This window comes from Miscanthus floridulus, chromosome 18 (genome assembly GCF_019320115.1).
Source record: "Miscanthus floridulus cultivar M001 chromosome 18, ASM1932011v1, whole genome shotgun sequence".
NCBI lineage: Eukaryota > Viridiplantae > Streptophyta > Magnoliopsida > Poales > Poaceae > Miscanthus > Miscanthus floridulus.
Window position 1 is genome coordinate 16,279,462 of NC_089597.1, and position 18,828 is coordinate 16,298,289.

Here is an 18,828-nt window from a genome sequence, read left to right on the forward strand (position 1 = left end):
TCCAAAGCCTTCGACTTGCCCTTCACGCTTGCAACCGGTCCATTAAGCCAAGTCTTGTCTTAATCTTCTCCACCTTGATCACATGACTCAATGTCATGTCTCATGTGCAATGAGCTCCTTCATCTTCACATGTGTGAGCTTTGCAGCATCTCCAAGCCATTTTCACATTTATGTCATATGTTGCTCATACACATGTACCTATAGACTAATCACCTGTGTATCTCACATAAACACAATTAGTCCACCTAGGTTGTTACTCAATTACCAAAACCAAATAAGGACCTTTCAACCTCTCAATAGTACCATCAGGCCTAAGTTTTTTCTTGAACACCCATTTGCAACCTATAGGCTTGCACCCATAGGGACGAACAACTATTTCCCAAGTTCTATTAGACATAACAGAATCCATCTCACTCCGTACTGCTTCCTTCCATAAGTCAGCATCAGGAGAGGAATATGCCTCTTCAATGGTCGTTGGTGTGTCATCCACAAGGTACACAATATAGTCATCACCAAAAGACTTTGCAGTCCTCTGTCTCTTGCTTTTCCTGGTGACTATAGTGTCATTCTTCTCAGGATTTTGCACATAGGGTTCCTCAATTTGTTCTATCGAAATAAAATTTTTATGCTCATAGGGAATTATAAATTCATGATCAGTTGTGCTTGGTGCATTTTTCTTGGGAAACTCATTCTCAAAAAATGTAGCGTCTCTAGATTCCATAATTGTATCAACAGCCATCTCAGGAACACTAGAGTTTATAATTAAAAATCTATAACCCATGCTGTGAATAGCATAACCAAGAAAGACACCATCAACAGTCTTTGGTCCAAGCTTTTGCTTTTTGTTTATTAGCACATTCACCTTTGCCAAATAACCTCAAGTTCGCATGTAAGAGAGATTTAATCTCTTCTTCTCCCATTCCTCGAATGGTGTGATTTCTTCTATTCAGGACATGACACGCTGTCAATATAGCCTCACCCCACCATTCCTTAGATAGTCCCGCAGTCTCCAACATGTCATTAACCAAATCAGTTAGAGTGAGGTTCTTTCTCTCTGCAATCCCATTGGACTGTGGTGAGTATGGTGGCGTCCTCTCATGAATAATTCCATGCACCGCGCAAAACTCAGAAAATTTATTTGAGAAATATTCTCCCCCGCGATCGGACCGCAAACGCTTGATTTTCTTCTCAAGTTGATTTTCTACCTCAGCTTTATAGACATTAAAATAATGCAACGCTTCATTTTTTGTTTTCAGCAAATACACGTAGCAAAATCTAGTGCAATCGTCTATAAATGTCATGAAGTATTGTCTACCGCCTTTAGTCAATTCGCCATTCATTTCGTATAAATAAAAATGAACGAGTTCTAATGGTGCCAAGTTCCTCGCCTCAGCAGCCTTGTGAGGCTTGCGCGGTTGTTTCGATTGCACACACACCTGGCACTTAGAATCTTTGACTAAGTTAAATTTCGGGATTAAATTCAGATTTACAAGCCACGTGAGACAGCCAAAATTAATGTGACAAAGTCGTGAATGCCATATAGTCGACTCATCCGAAACATTAACATTATCCACCACTTTATTACACACATCATCAATCAAAGAAAAGTGGAACAAGCCTCCATAATCATAACCTTTTCCAATAAATATTCCATGTCTCGACACAACATATTTATTAGACTCAAGCACAATTTTAGAGCCATCGCGACACATCTGAGAAGCACTAACAAGGTTCTTTTTGATGGAGGGGACATGCTGTATGTTCTTTAATATCACTGTCTTTCCTGAAGTAAACTTCAGAACGACTGTACCAATACTAAGAACATGCGCATGCGAATCGTTTCCCATCAGCAAGGCTCCACTCCTACCAGCCTGATAGAAAATAAACAAAGAAACATCAGCACACACATGAATATTAGCACCGCTGTCCATCCACCACTCAGGTGAAAGATAAACTGAAAGAACAAAAGGTAAAGAATTACCATACCCAGATGTTTCTCCTCTAGTCTCGCTAATTACCATGTTTGCTGATTTCTTTTTTTGCTTATATTTGCGGTCTGGGCATGCACTTGCCCAATGCTTATCACTCCCGCAAACAAAGCAACCTTCACCTTTCTTGTTGTTTTTCTTCTTAAACTGTGCAGTCTGCTTAGGCTTTGCATTGTTGTTCTCTTGCATGTTCTTCTTCTTTTTATTACGAGATGCAAATGAGTTTTTCTTCTGCACCATATTGGCAGCGGAAGACTCAACTCCTTTTCCATGGTTGTCTTTTGCTCTCGCCCTCTCCTCAACATCAAGAGATCCAAAAAGCTCAGCCACGCTAAATTCTTGTCTCTTGTGTTTTAGAGAAGTAGCAAAATCCCTCCAAGAAGGTGGCAGCTTAGCGATTATACCGTTAGTCACAAACTTGTCGGGCAACAGACATGAGAAATGTTCTAGTTCCTTCGCTAGCGCCTGTATCTCATGAGCTTGTTCGACCACAGAACGGTTTTCAACTATTTTGTAGTCATACGGCTGCTCCATAAGGTACAGCTCACTGCTAGCATTAGAAACCCCAAACTTTTCCTCAAGAGCATCCCATAACTTTTTGCCTGATGTGTAAGATATGTAGTTTTTCTCATACTTGGGATGAAGTGCACTAATAACGGCGCCTCAAAACAGGTTATCGGCAGCCAAGAACTTTTGCTCCTCCTCAGGAGTAAACTGTTCAGGCTTCCCCTGCGCGGCGTGATAGCAGTTCATCACAGTCAACCATAATACCATCTTGGCACGCCATATCATGAAATTCTTGCCATCAAAATTATTTGGCTTCAAAGCAGCAGCAAAACCACTGACAGAAAATTACCTAATATTAGGTTTTTGGGTTGTTAGATATTTAGGCATTTTCATTATCAGTTTAATCCAGAAAAATAACATCAGCAAGTTCGTGACGGCATATATATGCATGTGTATATCTTTAATGAATACTACAGCATGCAGTGATGACATACAAACGAATACGGTAGCAGCGAGTACAGTAATCACAGAGATTAGAATGTACCCAGCGGAGGGTCCCATGCCGAGGGCATCGGAGGCTCCATTCGCACTAGTCGACATAGTGCATTGCTCGAAGTCGCGGACCACAGTCGGTGCAGGACGATGTTCGCAGTGCAGTCCCACGAACAGATCACCAGGAAGAAGACAGCTTGCGGTTCCGTGGACAATCACTGGGATCTGCCACCAGGAAGAATGCGTACGAGGACGAGCAGTCGCGGATCGCTCCCCAAAAACCTAATCGCCGCGCACCCCGTGCAAGGTTCACTAGCGGACGAGGGTTCTGGAGGCACCCGCTCTCCCGCTACTGCGTGCGCGCAGAGGTACGTGACGGGGAAGACATAGGGCTGCGGAGATGTGAATTCTCTCGGGGACGGTTGCGAGAATCGGGGTTTGGACTGACGGGACTTCGGATATATGGCTGCGACAGGGAAAGGAGATGAAGGCAGCGGAGAATCCCAGGAGACGGAAAGCGGAAGGGACGGTAACTAACGCAGTCAATTCGCCTCCACTATCAAAGAGCGAAACTCCCGTGATAATGTGGATTTAAGTGGTAAGAGACTGGCCACACCCGCTCGCCTGCCACGGCCCGGCCGGCGGCGGCGGCGCGCGTGTGACACGCCTTTATTTCTTTTTCAGCTTCTTAATTTAGATGAATAATTTTCAACCATATAAGCTGAGTCAGCGTTCAGTCAAAATCCCGTATGGTATTAAGCCATACAACACTTAATGTTATGTACCATAAAGTTTTATTTGATTTATTAAATATTATATGGGCCAAGCCCATATTATATCCAACATATTATAAATAAATAGTAGAAAAAACATATCGTGAGAACTGAAATTGTGACTAAACTAGAAAATCGATGGCCATATCACGTACAATATGAATGAAAATCACGATAATCATGCAAAAGAGTATTTAATTACAGCTTTTGTAAAACGAGCATGGTGGTTGAGGGCTTGAGGCCACTGGATGTCTGGATGATAAGAAATCTGTTTCTAGATGTGTCTCGTCATCTGATGTGAGCTTTGGGTCAAAACCCTCCGTGGGATGACGCAGAACCCTCCAGTTGTGTTGCCTTATTCGTCGGTGGAAGCCTCCGCGGAAAGCAATCAAGCTACGGAATCGGAATGGAACTGGCTGAAGGCAGGTGAGCACGCTAGCTAGCTTGCAAGTACAATTGTGCAAACAGGCCACGCCGCCGCCGCCGCCGCCGCGGCGCGCGCTGCGGCGGCCGTCTGCAGCTCTACCAACAGTCGCGTGAGGCAAACAAACACACAAGTACACGCCGGCCGGCCGGCCGGCCAATGAGCTACGGCTACGACGACGAGGCGACGGGCACGGCTTCGAAGAGCTTGGCGAAGTAGAACTGCGTGGAGATGAAGCCGCGGTTGGCGACGCGCCATCCGGCCTGGCGGAGCGCGTCCTCGATGTCGGCCTCGGCGTGCAGGTAGGCGCGCGTGGCCTTGGACGGGCCCGGGAACAGCTCGCCGACGCGCTTGAGGAAGTCGAAGTAGAGCGTCCTGGGCGCGAAGCTGATGAGCAGGCGCTTGTCCGCCAGCGACGCGAGGTGGCGGATCATGGCGCGCGCCTCCTCCCGCGGGTAGTGGATGAGCACGTCCAGGCACACCACCACGTCGTACCGCCCCTCCAGGCTCTCCAGGTCGCGGACCTCGAACCGCGGCATCCGGAACGTCGACCCCGGCGCCGTCGCCTGCGCCAGCGCCGCCTGCCGCTGCGCCTCCGACACCATGGCCGCCGAGATGTCGGAGGCCAGGACGGCGGCGCCCTCGGCCGCGAGCGGGATGGCCAGCGACCCCGTCCCGCACCCGGCGTCGCACACCGTCGCGCCCGCCAGCTCCAGCGGGGAGTCCCGGAGCATGGAAAGCGCCGCCGCCACCGTCTGCGCGTGGCCCTCACGGATGTCCAGCTGCACGCGGTTCACGCCCTCCGTCGCCGACCCGTAGATCTTGCGCCACCGCTCGAACCCCGTCGAGTTGAAGTAGGCGCGCACGGCCTCCTTGTCCCCGCCGCCCGCCGCCTCGGCCTGCGCGCGCCGACGGCGCTCGGGGTCGGAAAGAGACACCGCCGCCGCAAGCGCCGCCGCCGCAGCGGCCGCGGCCGGGAGGGACAGCTCCGGGAGGTCCGCGGCCGTCGGCAGCGCTGCGGCGGTGGTGGCGGGCGCCTTGCTCTGCTGGGGGCGGAGGAGGACGTGGGAGGACTGCGGGTTGTGGAGGAGGGAAGGCCGTGGTGGAAGAGAGTGGAGGCGGGAGAGCGGCGCGGTGGAGACGCCGGCGCGCGCCATGGCCGGACCGGAGTGAGCACTGAGCAGTGGAGTGGCTCGACTGCGAGTGGTTCGCGGGTGATGGGAGTTGGGATTTTGGGATAGGGTTTTTGCGGATTGCCCCTCGTGTGTCTGGAGATTTGCCCAGATTTTCTGCGTGAGTGTGTGGTCGAGGGGGCTCTTGGGATAGGGGATTTGTGTAGGGTTACTGTCCCTTTTTCTTTTGTGATGATGAAAGCGCCTAATTTTGCTTGGTTTCAGCTACGTTGGGCTAAAATACGCTACCATCGAGGCCCAACATAGCCCGCTATTTCTTGCTTGTAGTTACATACGGGTCCATTTCACCTCTTAAATAAACTGGAAGAAGTCCAATTCTTTCTCTTTTGTCTTAACCCTAAAACCATAAATGTTACGTACCCCAGAACTATATCCACCATACAAATCACACTGCCACATGTGAGTCATGTCATCTGAAACCACCCTGGAAACCACGTGAAGGTAATTTGCATAATCTCTCCATTGCAAAATGTATGTCGTTTTCGTTATGTTTTAAGCCATTTTTTTTAACTTTGATCAAAGTTTATTAAAAAATACATCAACATTCACAATGTCAAATTAGTTTCATTAGATAACCATAGCATATACTTTTTTTTTGAAACTTGGTCTCTTAGGCCACTTAATTAACTCAGCAAGACCGCGAGCCACCAAGTTTTATACAAACTAGATGATACCCAGCACGTTGCTGTGGGAACTTTGTAGTGATATATTGGAGGAATATTTAGATAGCGAGAAATAGTAAATCATGAAAATAAAAATGTATGTGTGTTGAGTTTATTTTTGAACTGCTGTGAGAACTGGGGAAATTGTAGAGGAACACACTGGATGAATCAAGCAAAGATGAAGTAGCAGGAACTTGCCCTTGCAGTCCGAAGAAAATATTGTAATTATCATGATGATATTTGGTAAACTGTAAGCATGTATTAAATGACAGAAGGAAGTCAATTTGTTTGTGATGCATCCATGACGCGATGGATTTGCTTGTAGTACTTTTAGATTGTTGTACATATACTTATGTCATAGGAAATTGTCTCACTGCTAATCAAAATCAACTTTTGCTCCCATGCTTTGAAGGATTTCGGGATGCTGCATATTTCAGTTGAGCGGGCTTGGCGGCTGCCGATGCTGAATGGTATCTCGTCGTATCGCTTCTTAGCCAGAGGTTATGGGAGGTAGACTGCGAATGCTCAGTGGCGTGGACACGAACCTGTCTTCTTGCTGCATTAACAAAAATGCTAGGTTGTGCCGAACATAATAACAGCAAGAGTTTAAAAAAAGGATACATTTGCTCCTCTAGTGTAAACAAATTAGAAAAATATAAGAAATGAGAGCTCGTGTACCAAACAGCAAGAGACCTATGAAGCAATAGAGCACAAAATCTGCCGGCAATGGAGCAGCAATGGTCCTCGTGGGCAAAACGTCGAACACTTTTCAAGTTGGAATACAGTGCAATGATCTCATTAGGGATACGATAAAACAGGGGAGACGACTTCAAAGATCAGAGTTGAGGCAAGAGCGGATACAAATTAGGAATGGACACTTAGTGGCTGGCTCGAGCAGACGGGCGACGGCTGCGTTGGATGACCATGGAACTACAGGAAGCCATTTTATTAAGCACAAAGACAACGACGATTCAGTTCAAGCTGTTTTCTCCTCATTTAGACATGCTTGCTGCTTGATCTCTACTACAGCTGTGAGCTGCAATTATTTATCGGGGAATTGGAAGTGGATGGGACAGAAAGTGGAGGGGCCATGGGATGCGTGCGTGACTGGAAACCTGCCCAAGCAACTTCTTAATTGCCTGCCGTTTCACCGCTAAGGCCGGTCTCAACAGGGATATTTATCGGGGAATTGGAAGTGGATGGGACAGAAAGTGAAGGGGCCGTGGGATGCGTACGTGACTGGAAACCTTTCCAAGACCTCGTTGAGATTGGAGTTAGGAATCAGTATTTGATACTATAGCACTTTCGTTTGTATTTGATAATTATTGTCTAATCACGGTCTAACTAGGCTCAAAAGATTCGTCTCATAATTTACAATCAAACTGTGTAATTAGTTATTTTTTATCTATATTTAATACTCTATGCATGTGTCCAAAGATTTGATGTGATGGAGAGAGAGTGAAAAAACTTGCAATCTAAACAAGGCCCAAACAACTTCTTAATTGCCTGCCGTTTCACCGCTAAGGCCGGTCTCAATAGGATGTCATGGGAGTGTCATGCACATTAATTAGGGTGACACATCAGTATAGGAACACTTTTTGCATGAAATGGTGAGGAGAGAGAACAAGTTCGTTTCATGGCCACGACACTCGCCACCTCTGTTTCCAAGCTCTCGGTAACCCCACGACATCCGCATTGAGAGGGGAGAGTTTCATCCCACCGATCCCGTGCTCCAGGCACGAAGATCCAATCCTTCCCGCTCCATTCCCCGCCATGCGCGTGATTCCTCCCGCCTTGCGTGCGATTTCTTCTTCCTCCTTCCCCGCGCGCGCCTTCTTCTCCCTCCCCATCCCGCCCTGGCCGCTAGATTCAGCGCCATGGATGTTGGCCGTAGCTCCGGGCGGCGAGACAAAGGAGGGAAAGGGAGCGGAGGCAGCCGCCTTGGAACGAAGACGACGTTCTCTCCTACGCCGCCAGCCCCTCCGGCTTCTCCGCCGGCCCTTGCTTTGCCGTCTTCGTCCCCACCGCAAGTAGCAGGAGTGCCGCCGGCCGCAGCGCCACCACCGTCCGCCCCAGCGCCGCCACGCCTTTTTGTAGGCTAGTGTTTGGTACAATACTTGATTTGTTCATATTTTTTATTTCGTATTTTGTAGGCCAGTGCTTGGTTGAATGTTTCAAAAGACCCAGTTAGGGGTAATGACAAGAAATTTGATACATTTTGGAAGAAAATCTCTAAGGAGTTTAACAGGAAAGGGAATGGGAAGCGTAGAAGGGAAATAAACCAATTGAAGGTTCACTGGTCACGCCTGAAGTCATCGATCACTGATTTCAATGACGCTTGGACTAAGGTAACTCAAATGCATACAAGCGGATACTCCGACGACATGCTAGAGGAAGAGGCATAGAAGATATATGAAAGTAGGTTTGGAAAGCGTTTTTCGTTGGTGCATTGGTGGAAGATATTAAAAGAGGAGCCCAAATGGTGTGCACAGTTTGAGGAAAAAGAGAAAGACAAGACTGAGATAGTTGATGTTCTAGAAGAACAGTCACGTCCCATTGGTAGAGAAGCAGCAAAGACTGAGCGTAGTGGAAAGCGCAAGAAGGATAATGTTATGGAAGGAATTGTCATCCTTGGGAACAATATTGAGAAATTTATCAAGGTGCAGCAAGATCGGAAGGTGAAGTGCGAAAAGGTTACGGAAGCACAAATTCAGATATCAAACGCAAATTTGAAGGTAGCAAAGGAGCAAAAGGAAGCAAGGATGTTTGAGGTCTACAATTCCTTGCTCAATCAAGATACAAGTCACATGTCTCAAGATCAAAAGGCTAACCGAGAGAAGGCATTATGTAAGCTTGAGGAAAAGTTATTTGCTGACTAAGGTTAGTTCTCAGTCTTAATGCTGCACTATATATTTGTGTGAATGTAGCACTATATATGTGTGAATGCAGCACTTTATGTTAAGACTTAATGCTGCATTATATAGCCAGTGAATGTAGCACTATATATGTGTGAATGCAGCACTTTATTTTATGACTTAATGCTGCACTATATATGTGTGAATGCAGCCCTTTATATGTGTACTCCCGCAGCCCTATATATGTGTGAATGCTGCACTTGATTGGCAGTTTCACATCTAGTGCACGCATGGCAGTGTTCACATGTACATTAGGTGTGAAAACTGCTGCATATGAACCTATATATACACACACCTCAGCCTTCTCTCTTTTGCTCACACGAAGGCCTTCTCTCTTTCACATTCTTTTGCCACCGAGTTGTACTCATTCTAGTGCACAGCTTTGAGGATGTCTGAGGAAAATGACAACCCTGATGGAAGTCAACATCCTCTGTACTCGTTGGATGAGTTCCTTGCTGAGGGTCAAATCATAGATGATGTTCTCAATGAAGCCACGGTGGTCGTACAGTACACCATCGAATGTCTACAACAAGAGGCTTCTGACCATCGATTTCGTCCGAGGAAGCACATCAAGAGGCCACGAGAGGAAGCACATAAAAAACTAGTTAATGATTATTTCTCAGAAAATCCTCTTTATCCTTCAAATATTTTTCGCCGAAGATTTCGTATGTCTAGGCCACTTTTTCTACGCATCGTTGAGGCCTTAGGCCAATGGTCCGATTATTTTACTCAAAGGGTTGATGCTATTAATCGGCAAGGGCTCAGTCCACTACAGAAGTGTACTACATCTATTCGCCAATTGGCTACTGGCAGTTCTGCGGATGAACTAGATGAATACTTGAAGATAGGAGAGACTACCACAATGGAGGCGATGAAGAATTTTGCCAAAGGGGTTAGAGATGTATTTGGTGAGAGATATCTGAGGCGCCCCACTATGGAAGATACTGAAAGTCTACTCAAACTTGGTGAAAGACGAGGTTTTCCTGGTATGTTCGGCAGCATTGACTGCATGCATTGGCAATGGGAAAGATGTCCAAATGCATGGAAGGGTCAGTTCACTCGTGGTGATCAGAAAGTGCCGACGCTGATTCTTGAGGCTGTGGCATCACGCGATCTTTAGATTTGGCATGCATTCTTTGGAGTAGCGGGTTCTAACAATGATATTAATGTTTTGAATCAATCTACTGTATTTATCAATGAGCTAAAAGGACAAGCTTCTAGAGTCCAGTACATAGTAAATGGGAATCAATACAACACTGGCTATTTTCTTGCTGATGGAATATACCCTGAATGGGCAGTATTCGTTAAGTCAATACGACTCCCTATCACTGAGAAGGAGAAGTTGTATGCACAGGAACAATAAGGGGCAAGAAAGGATATCGAGAGAGCCTTTGGTGTATTGCAGCGTCGATTTTGCATCTTAAAACGACCAGCTCGTCTATATGACCGAGGTGTACTCCGTGATGTTGTGCTAGCTTGCATCGTACTTCACAATATGATAGTTGAAGATGAGAAGGAAAACAACATTATTGAAGAAAATCTATATCTAAATGTGCCTCCTAGTTCATCAACCATTCAAGAACCGGAATTCTCTCCTGATCAGAATGTTCCGTTAGAGAGAGTTTTAGAAAAAGATACTTCTATTCGAGATCAATCGGCTCATCCCCGACTTAAGAATGATTTGGTGGAACATATTTGGAATAAGTTTGGTGGTCGTGCACATATATCTGGTACTTGTGACTATCTTTTGCATTATTGGTTATCTACTGTAGTTAGTTATCTACCTTAAGAATTAACTGCACTGATCTGTATTAACTGAACTATTTTTGTTTCTGAAGGATGAAAGCAAGGCTAAAGGTTATCTGAAAGCAAGGCTGAAGGCTGAAGGCTATCCGATACTGCACTACTGAAGGCTATCTGATCCTACACTACTGAAGGCTATCTGTCTTGTGAGAAGAACCAGTGAGAGGCCGTGTGCAAGGCTTTAGGCTATCTGAACTATTTTTTTTATCTATCTCAGTTTACTATCTTAGTTCCCGTAAATGCTGAACTGCTCTATGCGAATGCTGAAGGCTACCTGAACTCTGAACAATCGTATGTAGTTCTATTTTATCGTACTTCTGTGTGTGGATGGCTACATAATCAATCGATGCATATGATCCCATCATTGTACAACAATTAAATGTTTTACTTAGTTTTGGAATTGGTGAAATGAAACGCTGCATTGTAAAGGCTAGTTTCATTCATTGTTTTATCTCGCTCAAGCTGATGTGGTGTTTTGGAAATCGTGTAGTGAAACTAAGCATTGAGACTGGCCTAATGCATTTGCGTTTCAGACGGAGGCAGGACATAAGCGAAAGAGGGGGAGGCACGCGGGCTGTTGCGTTCGTGCGGGGAAGGACCACGCTGGCAGATGGTGTTCCGTTGCTGAAGTGGCTTCATGAGAAGCCAGAAAAATATGCTAATGGTGTTCTCCTATTTAGGTATAGGAGCCGAAGACCCAACACACCAACTCATATGCCTAAACCGGCTATTTCGTGCGCAGACGAATTACAAACTGGAGGAACATGTAGACACTCGAAATGAAAGAAATTCTCCCAAATCAACGATCGAATATCCTGGAAAATAATTCCTGCTGGTGCGTGGTCCATCTCGACGGTTTGCACTCCCTTCTGTAACAGCATAGAATCTGACTCCAGCTGCACCCTCGGGATGCCATAAAACACTACAGCTTCGATCGCCTTCCAACACGCTACGGTCTCTGCCATCGAAGCATCATGGAGGTCTTCTAGTTTTCCGGCCCTGCTAGACTGCATCTCCTGTGACAGCATAGAATCTGTCTCCAGCTGCACCCTCGGGATGCCATGAAACACTACAGCTTCGATCGCCTTCCAACACGCTACGGTCTCTGCCATCGAAGCATCATGGAGGTCTTCCAGTTTTCCGGCCCTGCTAGACTGCATCTCCTCAATGATCAAAGCCCGAGCCCCCCATCCTGGAAGCCGGTATGAATGCTCCTCCATCTATGTTGATCTTTAGCAAGCCATCTGGCGGTGGCGACCATCCACACCTCCCTACTATCGGATTACTCACCGACTCACCTCTCCAACATGCCTCCGTAGCCATATACCGAACAAAGCTCGTGATTCTTTCCTGATAGCGTATTGTTTGGTCTTATAGATGTTTTGGAAGCTTAGAGTTTCAAAGTGACTGGGCCTGCGCTGGGCTGTGAAGCAAGAGTTAGAGATAGCAGGGACGTTTTGGGCGGAAAAAGTCCATTTTGCCTCCTTCAACTATCGCGAAAGTCCTTAACTCTAAAGCCAAAAATAGTTCATCTTTCATCTCTCAAAACCGATCACTTGACCTCCATGGTTGTTTCCCTGGGTGGTTTTTTTTTTCATTTATGTTTATTTCGGCTAAATCTTTGAAAAACCATAGTAAATCAAAGAAAAATCATAAAATAAAAAATTCAATTGTGTTGAACTCCACATGGTCAGATCTACACAATGAACATATGATATACTATGCTTTAGCATAAAGCTTTTGCTGTAACTTTAGATATATATTTTTCTGTAATTAATTCATAGTTGTGGTTTATCTGGTCCAATTATGGTGACATTTTTATGGTGGGTTAATCATTACTTGCTTGAGCAGTAGTAAAAATTTCATGCTCATTGGATCACAGATGATTGAGTTATAGATTTATCTATGTTTATGTTTGTTAAATAGTTTTAAAATGAAATTAAATCTATAACTCAGTTATACATGATCCAATGAGCATGAAATTTTTGTTGGACTCCACGTGAATAGATCTACATAATAAATATATGATATGGTATATTTTACTACAAAGGTTTTACTGTAGCTTTAGATTTAAGCTTTTCTATAATTAATTCATAGTTGTAGTTTCTGTTGTCCAAATATGGTGAAATTTTTATAGTGGACTAATCATTGAATGCTTGAGCTACAACAAAAATTTCATGCTCATTGGATCACGTATGACTGAGTTATAGTTTTATCTAGATAAACCTAGATAAATCTATAAGTCAATCATATATGATCCAATGAGCATGAATTTTTTTTTCTACAGCTCAAAAACTTTGTTCTAAAGCATACCATATCATATGTTCACTGTGTAGATCTACTCATATAGAGTCCAACAGAAGTGGATTTTTTATTTTATGATTTTTTCTGTGAATTACTATGATTTTTCAAAGATTCAACCGAAATAAGCATAAAAGAAAAAAGAAAAACTACCAACGGAAACAGTCATGGAGGTCAAGTGATCGGTTTTGAGAGATGAGAGAAATTATTTCTAGTTTTAGAGTTGAGGGAGGAAAAACTGACTTTCGCAATAGCTGAGGGAGGCCGAGTAGACATTTTCCTTGTTGGGCAGAAAATTGCCTGTTCGGTTGTTCCATGTTCAATGCACTGCAATCCAGTTTTGTGCTGAGTTATGCGAGCAAGATTCTGAACGAAAGAAAGATCTTCAGAGTCAGAGCTGAGAACGCATCCATGCCATATTTATCTTTCAGCTGGCAGGACCAGCCGACCAGGACTGAACCGAATGGTCGATGGAGATTCCCCCAAAAGAAGAAGTGATGGAGATGTAAGAAGGCATATGCAGATGCAGGGGATGAAATCATCAGAAACAAGGGCAGATTGGTGACACGAAAACAGAGACCACCCATCCTAATGAATCCGTATAAGAAGTCTGAATACATGAGTAGTAGTATATAAAGTTAATTGATTCAGACACAGAATTAGGTGTGGTATTGATGAGAAGGAATAATTAGTCCCTTTCGCGACATTGGGCTCGTTCGGCTGAAACCAGCCGGATTTCACTTTGCGTGGATGAAAAACACTATTCACTCTCTCACAAATTTCTTAAGATTCATCCAGATTCCTTCAAATTCCTCCCAGCGCACCGCTATATATCTGCGAAGAGCTAGCAAATGATTCGTTGGAAAGCAGAGCAAAGCACGCAGGTCCCTATCGCGCGAAATGTGGCTGTCACAGCTCATTTGAGAGGTGTTATGGTACACGAGTCCATCTCATGTCATCTCAAGAGAATGAAACCAACTTCTGCAGCTTACTTTAAATTCTGCTATGACGACGTCTGCATATGTATGTTACAATTGATGTTTGTCGAGTTGGTGACAAGCTAGCAGCTGATGGCAACCAACTCGTTGCATTGGTCCCAATCAAACCATCAATACAGACAGACTCACTGACTCTTGTATAAGTATACATATATGATCCATTCAGGACACTTTAATTTATACCAGAAAAAGAAAAAGAAAAAATCTAGCAGGAGAGGAAGAGAGTGTATATATAGGAGAAAGTCTTGGCAGGATACAATCGGTCATCCTACAATTATACGTACATGTTCTTGTATCTTTTGCAGGGTACCATGCATGTTATTGCATCTTGGATCTTTACTGCAGGCCATTACTAATTAGTTAACCTTGCTTGCTTGCCTCCCATAATTAACCTTCATTCATTCATTCATTCATTCATTCATTCATTCATTCAGTCTGTGCACTGATCACAGTTTATGGACGAAGGATGGATATGCATGGATAAGTATACCAAAACCAGCAGCAAAGTATTTGTGTTGGAATGAACGGAAGGCCTGCCTGAGAAGAACGAAGCAAAGCAAGCAACGCAATGCATAGCTAGTCGGCCCTCCAGATGGCCTCGAGCTCGGCGGCGAAGAGCTTCTCCTGGCCGACGACGATGGTGATGTGGTCCTTGCGGTCGTAGACGGTGACGCGCGCGCGGGGCACCCTGGCCCCCGCGGCCAGCGTGCAGTCGACGGGGAGCAGCTCGTCGTCGCGGCCGTGGAAGAGGGTCACCTTGCACGAGAGCTGGTGCGCCACCACGTCCAGGTACGCGTCCATCCGCGCCGCGCTGCCGCAGATGATGTTGTGCAGCGTGTGCCACGCCGCGTTGTGCGTGTGGCACATGAACGCCTCGATCAGGAACGTCCGCACCCTGCAAGGCAACGTATACCACGCCGGAGGAGTTAGTAGCAGTGATGGCACGCACGACAGACAGCAGTAACGAGAGGAAGGAGATGCGCGCGGGCCACGGCGGCGGCCATGACCTGACCCCGGAGTAAACTCGGCTTGCCACATGCACAGTGTTGCCTGTAGTGTGGCCCATATGTTGGGGCGTGCGTGTGTGTGTGTGCAGATAGTGTAGATCTCAGTCAGACTGTCAGAGTGAGCGGCAACTAGGAGTAAGCATGATTGATGTGCAGTATGGAGCCCACGCTTTCGCACCCCGGCACTGCATGTGGTGCCTTGCAGGGAAGATGGAACCTTCTCTGCTTGTCCTGCAGTCACTGCCCAGTGCTCTGCTGCTCACTCAACCTGGGCGACCATGGCAGTGCTCTGTGTCCTGTTCACTGAACCGTAGGACAGGACAGGACAGGACAGGACAGGACAGGACAGGCAACCACCGGTATCGTAGTTAGGCCTGGTGTAGTTTCAGGTGTAAAGATCTGGCACGTCATATCGGGTGTCACACGAGGATGTGTGTTCGGATACTAATAAAAAGCAAATTACAAAATCCATCAATAAACCACGAGACGAAAGCCTAATCAATCCGTCATTAACACATGTGTGCACTGTAGCACTGTATTGTCAAATCATGAACAAATTAGGCTTAAAAGATTCATCTCACAAAGTAGTCGCAATCTATACAATTAGTTATTTTTTTAGTCTATATTTAATACTCTATGTATGTATCAAACATTCGATAGAATATGATGTAAATTTTTAGAGATAAACTAAACGAGGCCTTAACTCCCCCTACCGTCTGTCATTTCTTCCTTTCCTTCCTCGGCCTTGCAGTGCCGGCTCCGTCGAAACGACGAAAAGCCTTTGCATGCGCAGGCCGGCCGGTCGTCTCAGGTCCGGGCACGGCTGTCGACGACAAGCGCACGGCGCGTCGGTAGACTGGATGCGGATCAAAGCCCTGGACTGGAGTCTGTAGGGGATGGGAAATTGGGAATAATTGGTGGGACGCCGGGATGGGGTCCGGCGGGGGTTAAGTTAAGACGGAGCCGCCGATTCAGCTACGCGCGCGCGGCGCGGGTCGCCGTCGCCGCCGTGCTGGGCTGTCTGCCGCCCGTTCCGCGCTGGCCAGGGAGGGAGGACACATACATATCGCTCTCAGTGTGTATCGCTGTCATGTAAATCCACCGGCTTGCGAACTACTCGCAGCGCTTTGTCTTGGCTACGTACTACTGCTGCTAAGTACACTTGTGCATGCTTGACAAGAAAGGCTAGAGCTGTTGGTGAACGGTGATGCACGGTACGGTAGCTGCTACTCCCACAGCTGGTAGTACGCGTGCAGCCGTGGCCGTGTAGGATGGTTATGTTATGGTTATGGTTATGGTGCAGACCGATTAGTAGTAAATGGAGCCGTGACAATGAAGCTAGCTACTAGCTCGTCCCAGGGACTACGAGGGACAGGACAAATGATGTATGCTGCCCGTCGTCCGGTGACGGTGAGGTGGTGCCCGGGAACAGCATTTTCAGGCACCATTGATGGAGGAGACGCATGCAGGTACTACAAGAACAGAGGTAGGAGGACCTGCACAGGATCTAACGTATACTACTAGTAGTCTACAAATACGCAACAGCGCAGCTGTGCCGTGCACGTGCCACGTCGACCAGCTCGATGCATTGCAGTGCAGGAAACCAAAAACAGACCAACAGAAGCTGGTGTGTGTACCTGTTCCTGGTGAAGATCCTGAAGAGGCGGTCCCAGACGCGGTGCTGGCGGCAGATGGTGAGGCAGATGGTGCGGCTCACGTGCTCGTACCAGCACGCCATCGAGCCCCCGAACGCGATCGGCGGCCACACCCGCCGCGGCGCCACGCGGCGCATCACGTACTGCGCCGCCGCTCCGGCGCCCGCCGCCGACACCGACTCCGGCACCGGGAAGTAGGGCTGCACATGCAGTTGCAGTCACCGGGGTCGAGCAGCAGCTCTCGGTCAGTCAATCAGCCGTCAGCCCCGAGCAGTAACAGTAGCAGAGCTCGAGTGAAAAATTGAAAGCAGCGTGCGCGTTGTTGACTATTGTACAACTCACATGACACACAGGTCATCACATCACTTAACTGCCCAGGCGTCCGCCCGGGAGATCGAGCAGAGAGCACGGACGGACGGACTCACCGGCGCGAGGAGGGTGAGCGACTTGACGGCGGCGGGGTGCTTGACGGCGAGGGCGAGGGCGAGGACGGAGCCGAGGGAGTGCGCCACCACGTGGAAGGAGCCGAGGCGGTAGCGCCGGAGCACGGAGCGCTCGATCATCTCCACGTGCTCGCGCAGCGTGTACAGCGACTCCGCCGGCTTGGGGCTGCGCCCGAACCCCAGCAGGTCCACCGCGAACATCCGGTACCGGGACCGCGCCGCGGGGCTGAACGCCGGGAACACCGTCTCCGTCCAGAACACGGACGACGAGATGAAGCCGTGGATGAACACCACGTCCTCTGTCTCCACCGGTGGTAGCGTCGGCGGTGGAGCCTGGACGTGGACGTAGAGGTGGGACGACGACGCCGGGGAGACGCTCCAGGCGTGGCACACCTTGCAGTCGCAGTCGGACCAGCACGGCGCCTGCCGCGGCGGGCGCGGGGGACGGTCCATCTTGCCGCGGATCAGCTCCGCGATGGCGGGGCTGACGGTGAGCGCGGGCGCCGCGTGGACGCCGTTGCTGGAGCCGGTCCGGGTGGCGTCGGCCAGCAGCGACGGCCGCACGTACAGCGTGTCCGACACGTCCTCCAGCTGCAGCTTGGCGGATGACGACTCCGACGACAGACGCACCACCTTTGGCCCGGCCACGGCCGCCGGCGCGGCGGCGGCGGCCACCTGCACCCCCCGCGGGCCCGCCGACCCCGCGGCCGCGCAGTAGCAGGACTTCCACTCCGCCTCCGCCGCGTAGTCCACCAGCTTGTACACCAGGCACAGCACCACGTCCAGCACGTCCAGCGCCGAGAACACCACGAAGCTCACCGCGCAGTTGAGCGCGCACCCGGCCACGCCCAGCGCCGCCACCACCCTCGCGCGCGCCGCGCCCCACTCGCCGGCGCCGACGCCTTTCCCACCGCCTCCCACAGCAGCAGCAGCAGCAGCTCCCCCCATGCCGCCGTCCGCCTTCTCTTGCCACACGCAGGTCGCAATGTGCATTGCTCGATCGCCGCTCGCGCGCTCCCCGGCCGGCCTCGATCAGACTACGTAACCACCGACGCCGGTGGGCAGCAGCACGGAGCGAGCGAGCGAGCGAGCAACCAACCGACGGCGCGCGGCAGCAGAGTGGGAGGCGAGCCCCGGAGGCAGCAGCAACAACAAGCAGCTGCCTTTTTGTAAGAAGAGAAGAGTAAGAGTAACCGACGAGCGATGAGGTGAGACAGCCGGAGGGTTTAACGCGGAAGAAGAAGAAAGGCGCGCATTTAAGCGCGGTTGGAGGCGGGTGGCTTTGGTTTCTTCCGCGACGTCCTTGCTTCTCTCCCTTGCGTTTGGGTTGAGGGACGCCGGGGCAAACGGGTGGTTGGGTTAAATAGACGGGCTCGGCTCTCCGGTGGCTTGGCTGCTTGGGCGGGCGGCGGCGGCTGCCAGGTCACAGCCACACAGGCCCCCACCGCCACCGCCACCAGCTGAAAGCTCTATGCGCCCAGCGGCAATTTATTGCGATTTTCTTTTGCTCGCTCAGGACTCAGGAGGAGAGGGTTAACGGTTGTTCATCATTTGGGTTTGGAGCAGTGTTCACGTCTCCGACTTGATGACGCAGGCATATACATGCAGCCACGTGGCTAGCGGCCGATGGCAAGGTTTGTTTCGTTTACTCAGAGCCCGCCGGCCGT

At 48.5% G+C, this 18,828-nt stretch overlaps 3 protein-coding genes and 1 pseudogene across 3 annotated transcripts; 2 read left to right on the forward strand and 2 right to left on the reverse strand.

The window, feature by feature from the left end:
• Positions 1 to 3,876: 3,876 nt before the first annotated feature.
• On the reverse strand, positions 3,877 to 5,409 carry LOC136520837 (magnesium protoporphyrin IX methyltransferase, chloroplastic-like). Its single transcript, XM_066514497.1, has one exon. It carries the CDS (start codon positions 5,339 to 5,341, stop codon positions 4,355 to 4,357), a length of 987 nt encoding a protein of 328 aa, XP_066370594.1. The 5' UTR covers positions 5,342 to 5,409; the 3' UTR covers positions 3,877 to 4,354.
• Positions 5,410 to 7,916: 2,507 nt separating this feature from the next.
• Positions 7,917 to 8,918, forward strand: LOC136523355 (uncharacterized). Its single transcript, XM_066517064.1, has 3 exons — positions 7,917 to 8,069; positions 8,193 to 8,387; positions 8,499 to 8,918. Exons 1-3 carry the CDS (start codon positions 7,917 to 7,919, stop codon positions 8,916 to 8,918), a joined length of 768 nt encoding a protein of 255 aa, XP_066373161.1.
• A 424-nt stretch (positions 8,919 to 9,342) lies between these two features.
• LOC136520412 (protein ALP1-like) lies at positions 9,343 to 10,743 on the forward strand (annotated as a pseudogene).
• A 3,295-nt stretch (positions 10,744 to 14,038) lies between these two features.
• Positions 14,039 to 18,482, reverse strand: LOC136522816 (probable lysophospholipase BODYGUARD 3). The gene is made up of 3 exons (XM_066516618.1): positions 17,144 to 18,482; positions 16,701 to 16,918; positions 14,039 to 14,951 (listed from the first exon to the last, which is right to left on the reverse strand). The coding sequence occupies exons 1-3, from the start codon at positions 18,152 to 18,154 to the stop codon at positions 14,633 to 14,635; spliced, it is 1,548 nt and encodes a 515-aa protein (XP_066372715.1). The 5' UTR covers positions 18,155 to 18,482; the 3' UTR covers positions 14,039 to 14,632.
• Positions 18,483 to 18,828: the final 346 nt, after the last annotated feature.

Bases quoted from the DNA above. Each gene is read 5' to 3' on its own strand.
- LOC136520837 (XM_066514497.1), bottom strand. From the start codon at position 5,341: ATGGCGCGCGCCGGCGTCTCCACCGCGCCGCTCTCCCGCCTCCACTCT.
- LOC136523355 (XM_066517064.1), top strand. From the start codon at position 7,917: ATGGATGTTGGCCGTAGCTCCGGGCGGCGAGACAAAGGAGGGAAAGGG. The intron at 8,070-8,192 runs GTAGCAGGAGTG...CGTATTTTGTAG, and splicing joins CGTCTTCGTCCCCACCGCAA to GCCAGTGCTTGGTTGAATGT. The intron at 8,388-8,498 runs GTAACTCAAATG...CATTGGTGGAAG, and splicing joins TCAATGACGCTTGGACTAAG to ATATTAAAAGAGGAGCCCAA.
- LOC136522816 (XM_066516618.1), bottom strand. From the start codon at position 18,154: ATGCACATTGCGACCTGCGTGTGGCAAGAGAAGGCGGACGGCGGCATG. The intron at 16,919-17,143 runs GTGAGTCCGTCC...CTGCATGTGCAG, and splicing joins CGCTCACCCTCCTCGCGCCG to CCCTACTTCCCGGTGCCGGA. The intron at 14,952-16,700 runs GTACACACACCA...GTTGCCTTGCAG, and splicing joins AGGATCTTCACCAGGAACAG to GGTGCGGACGTTCCTGATCG.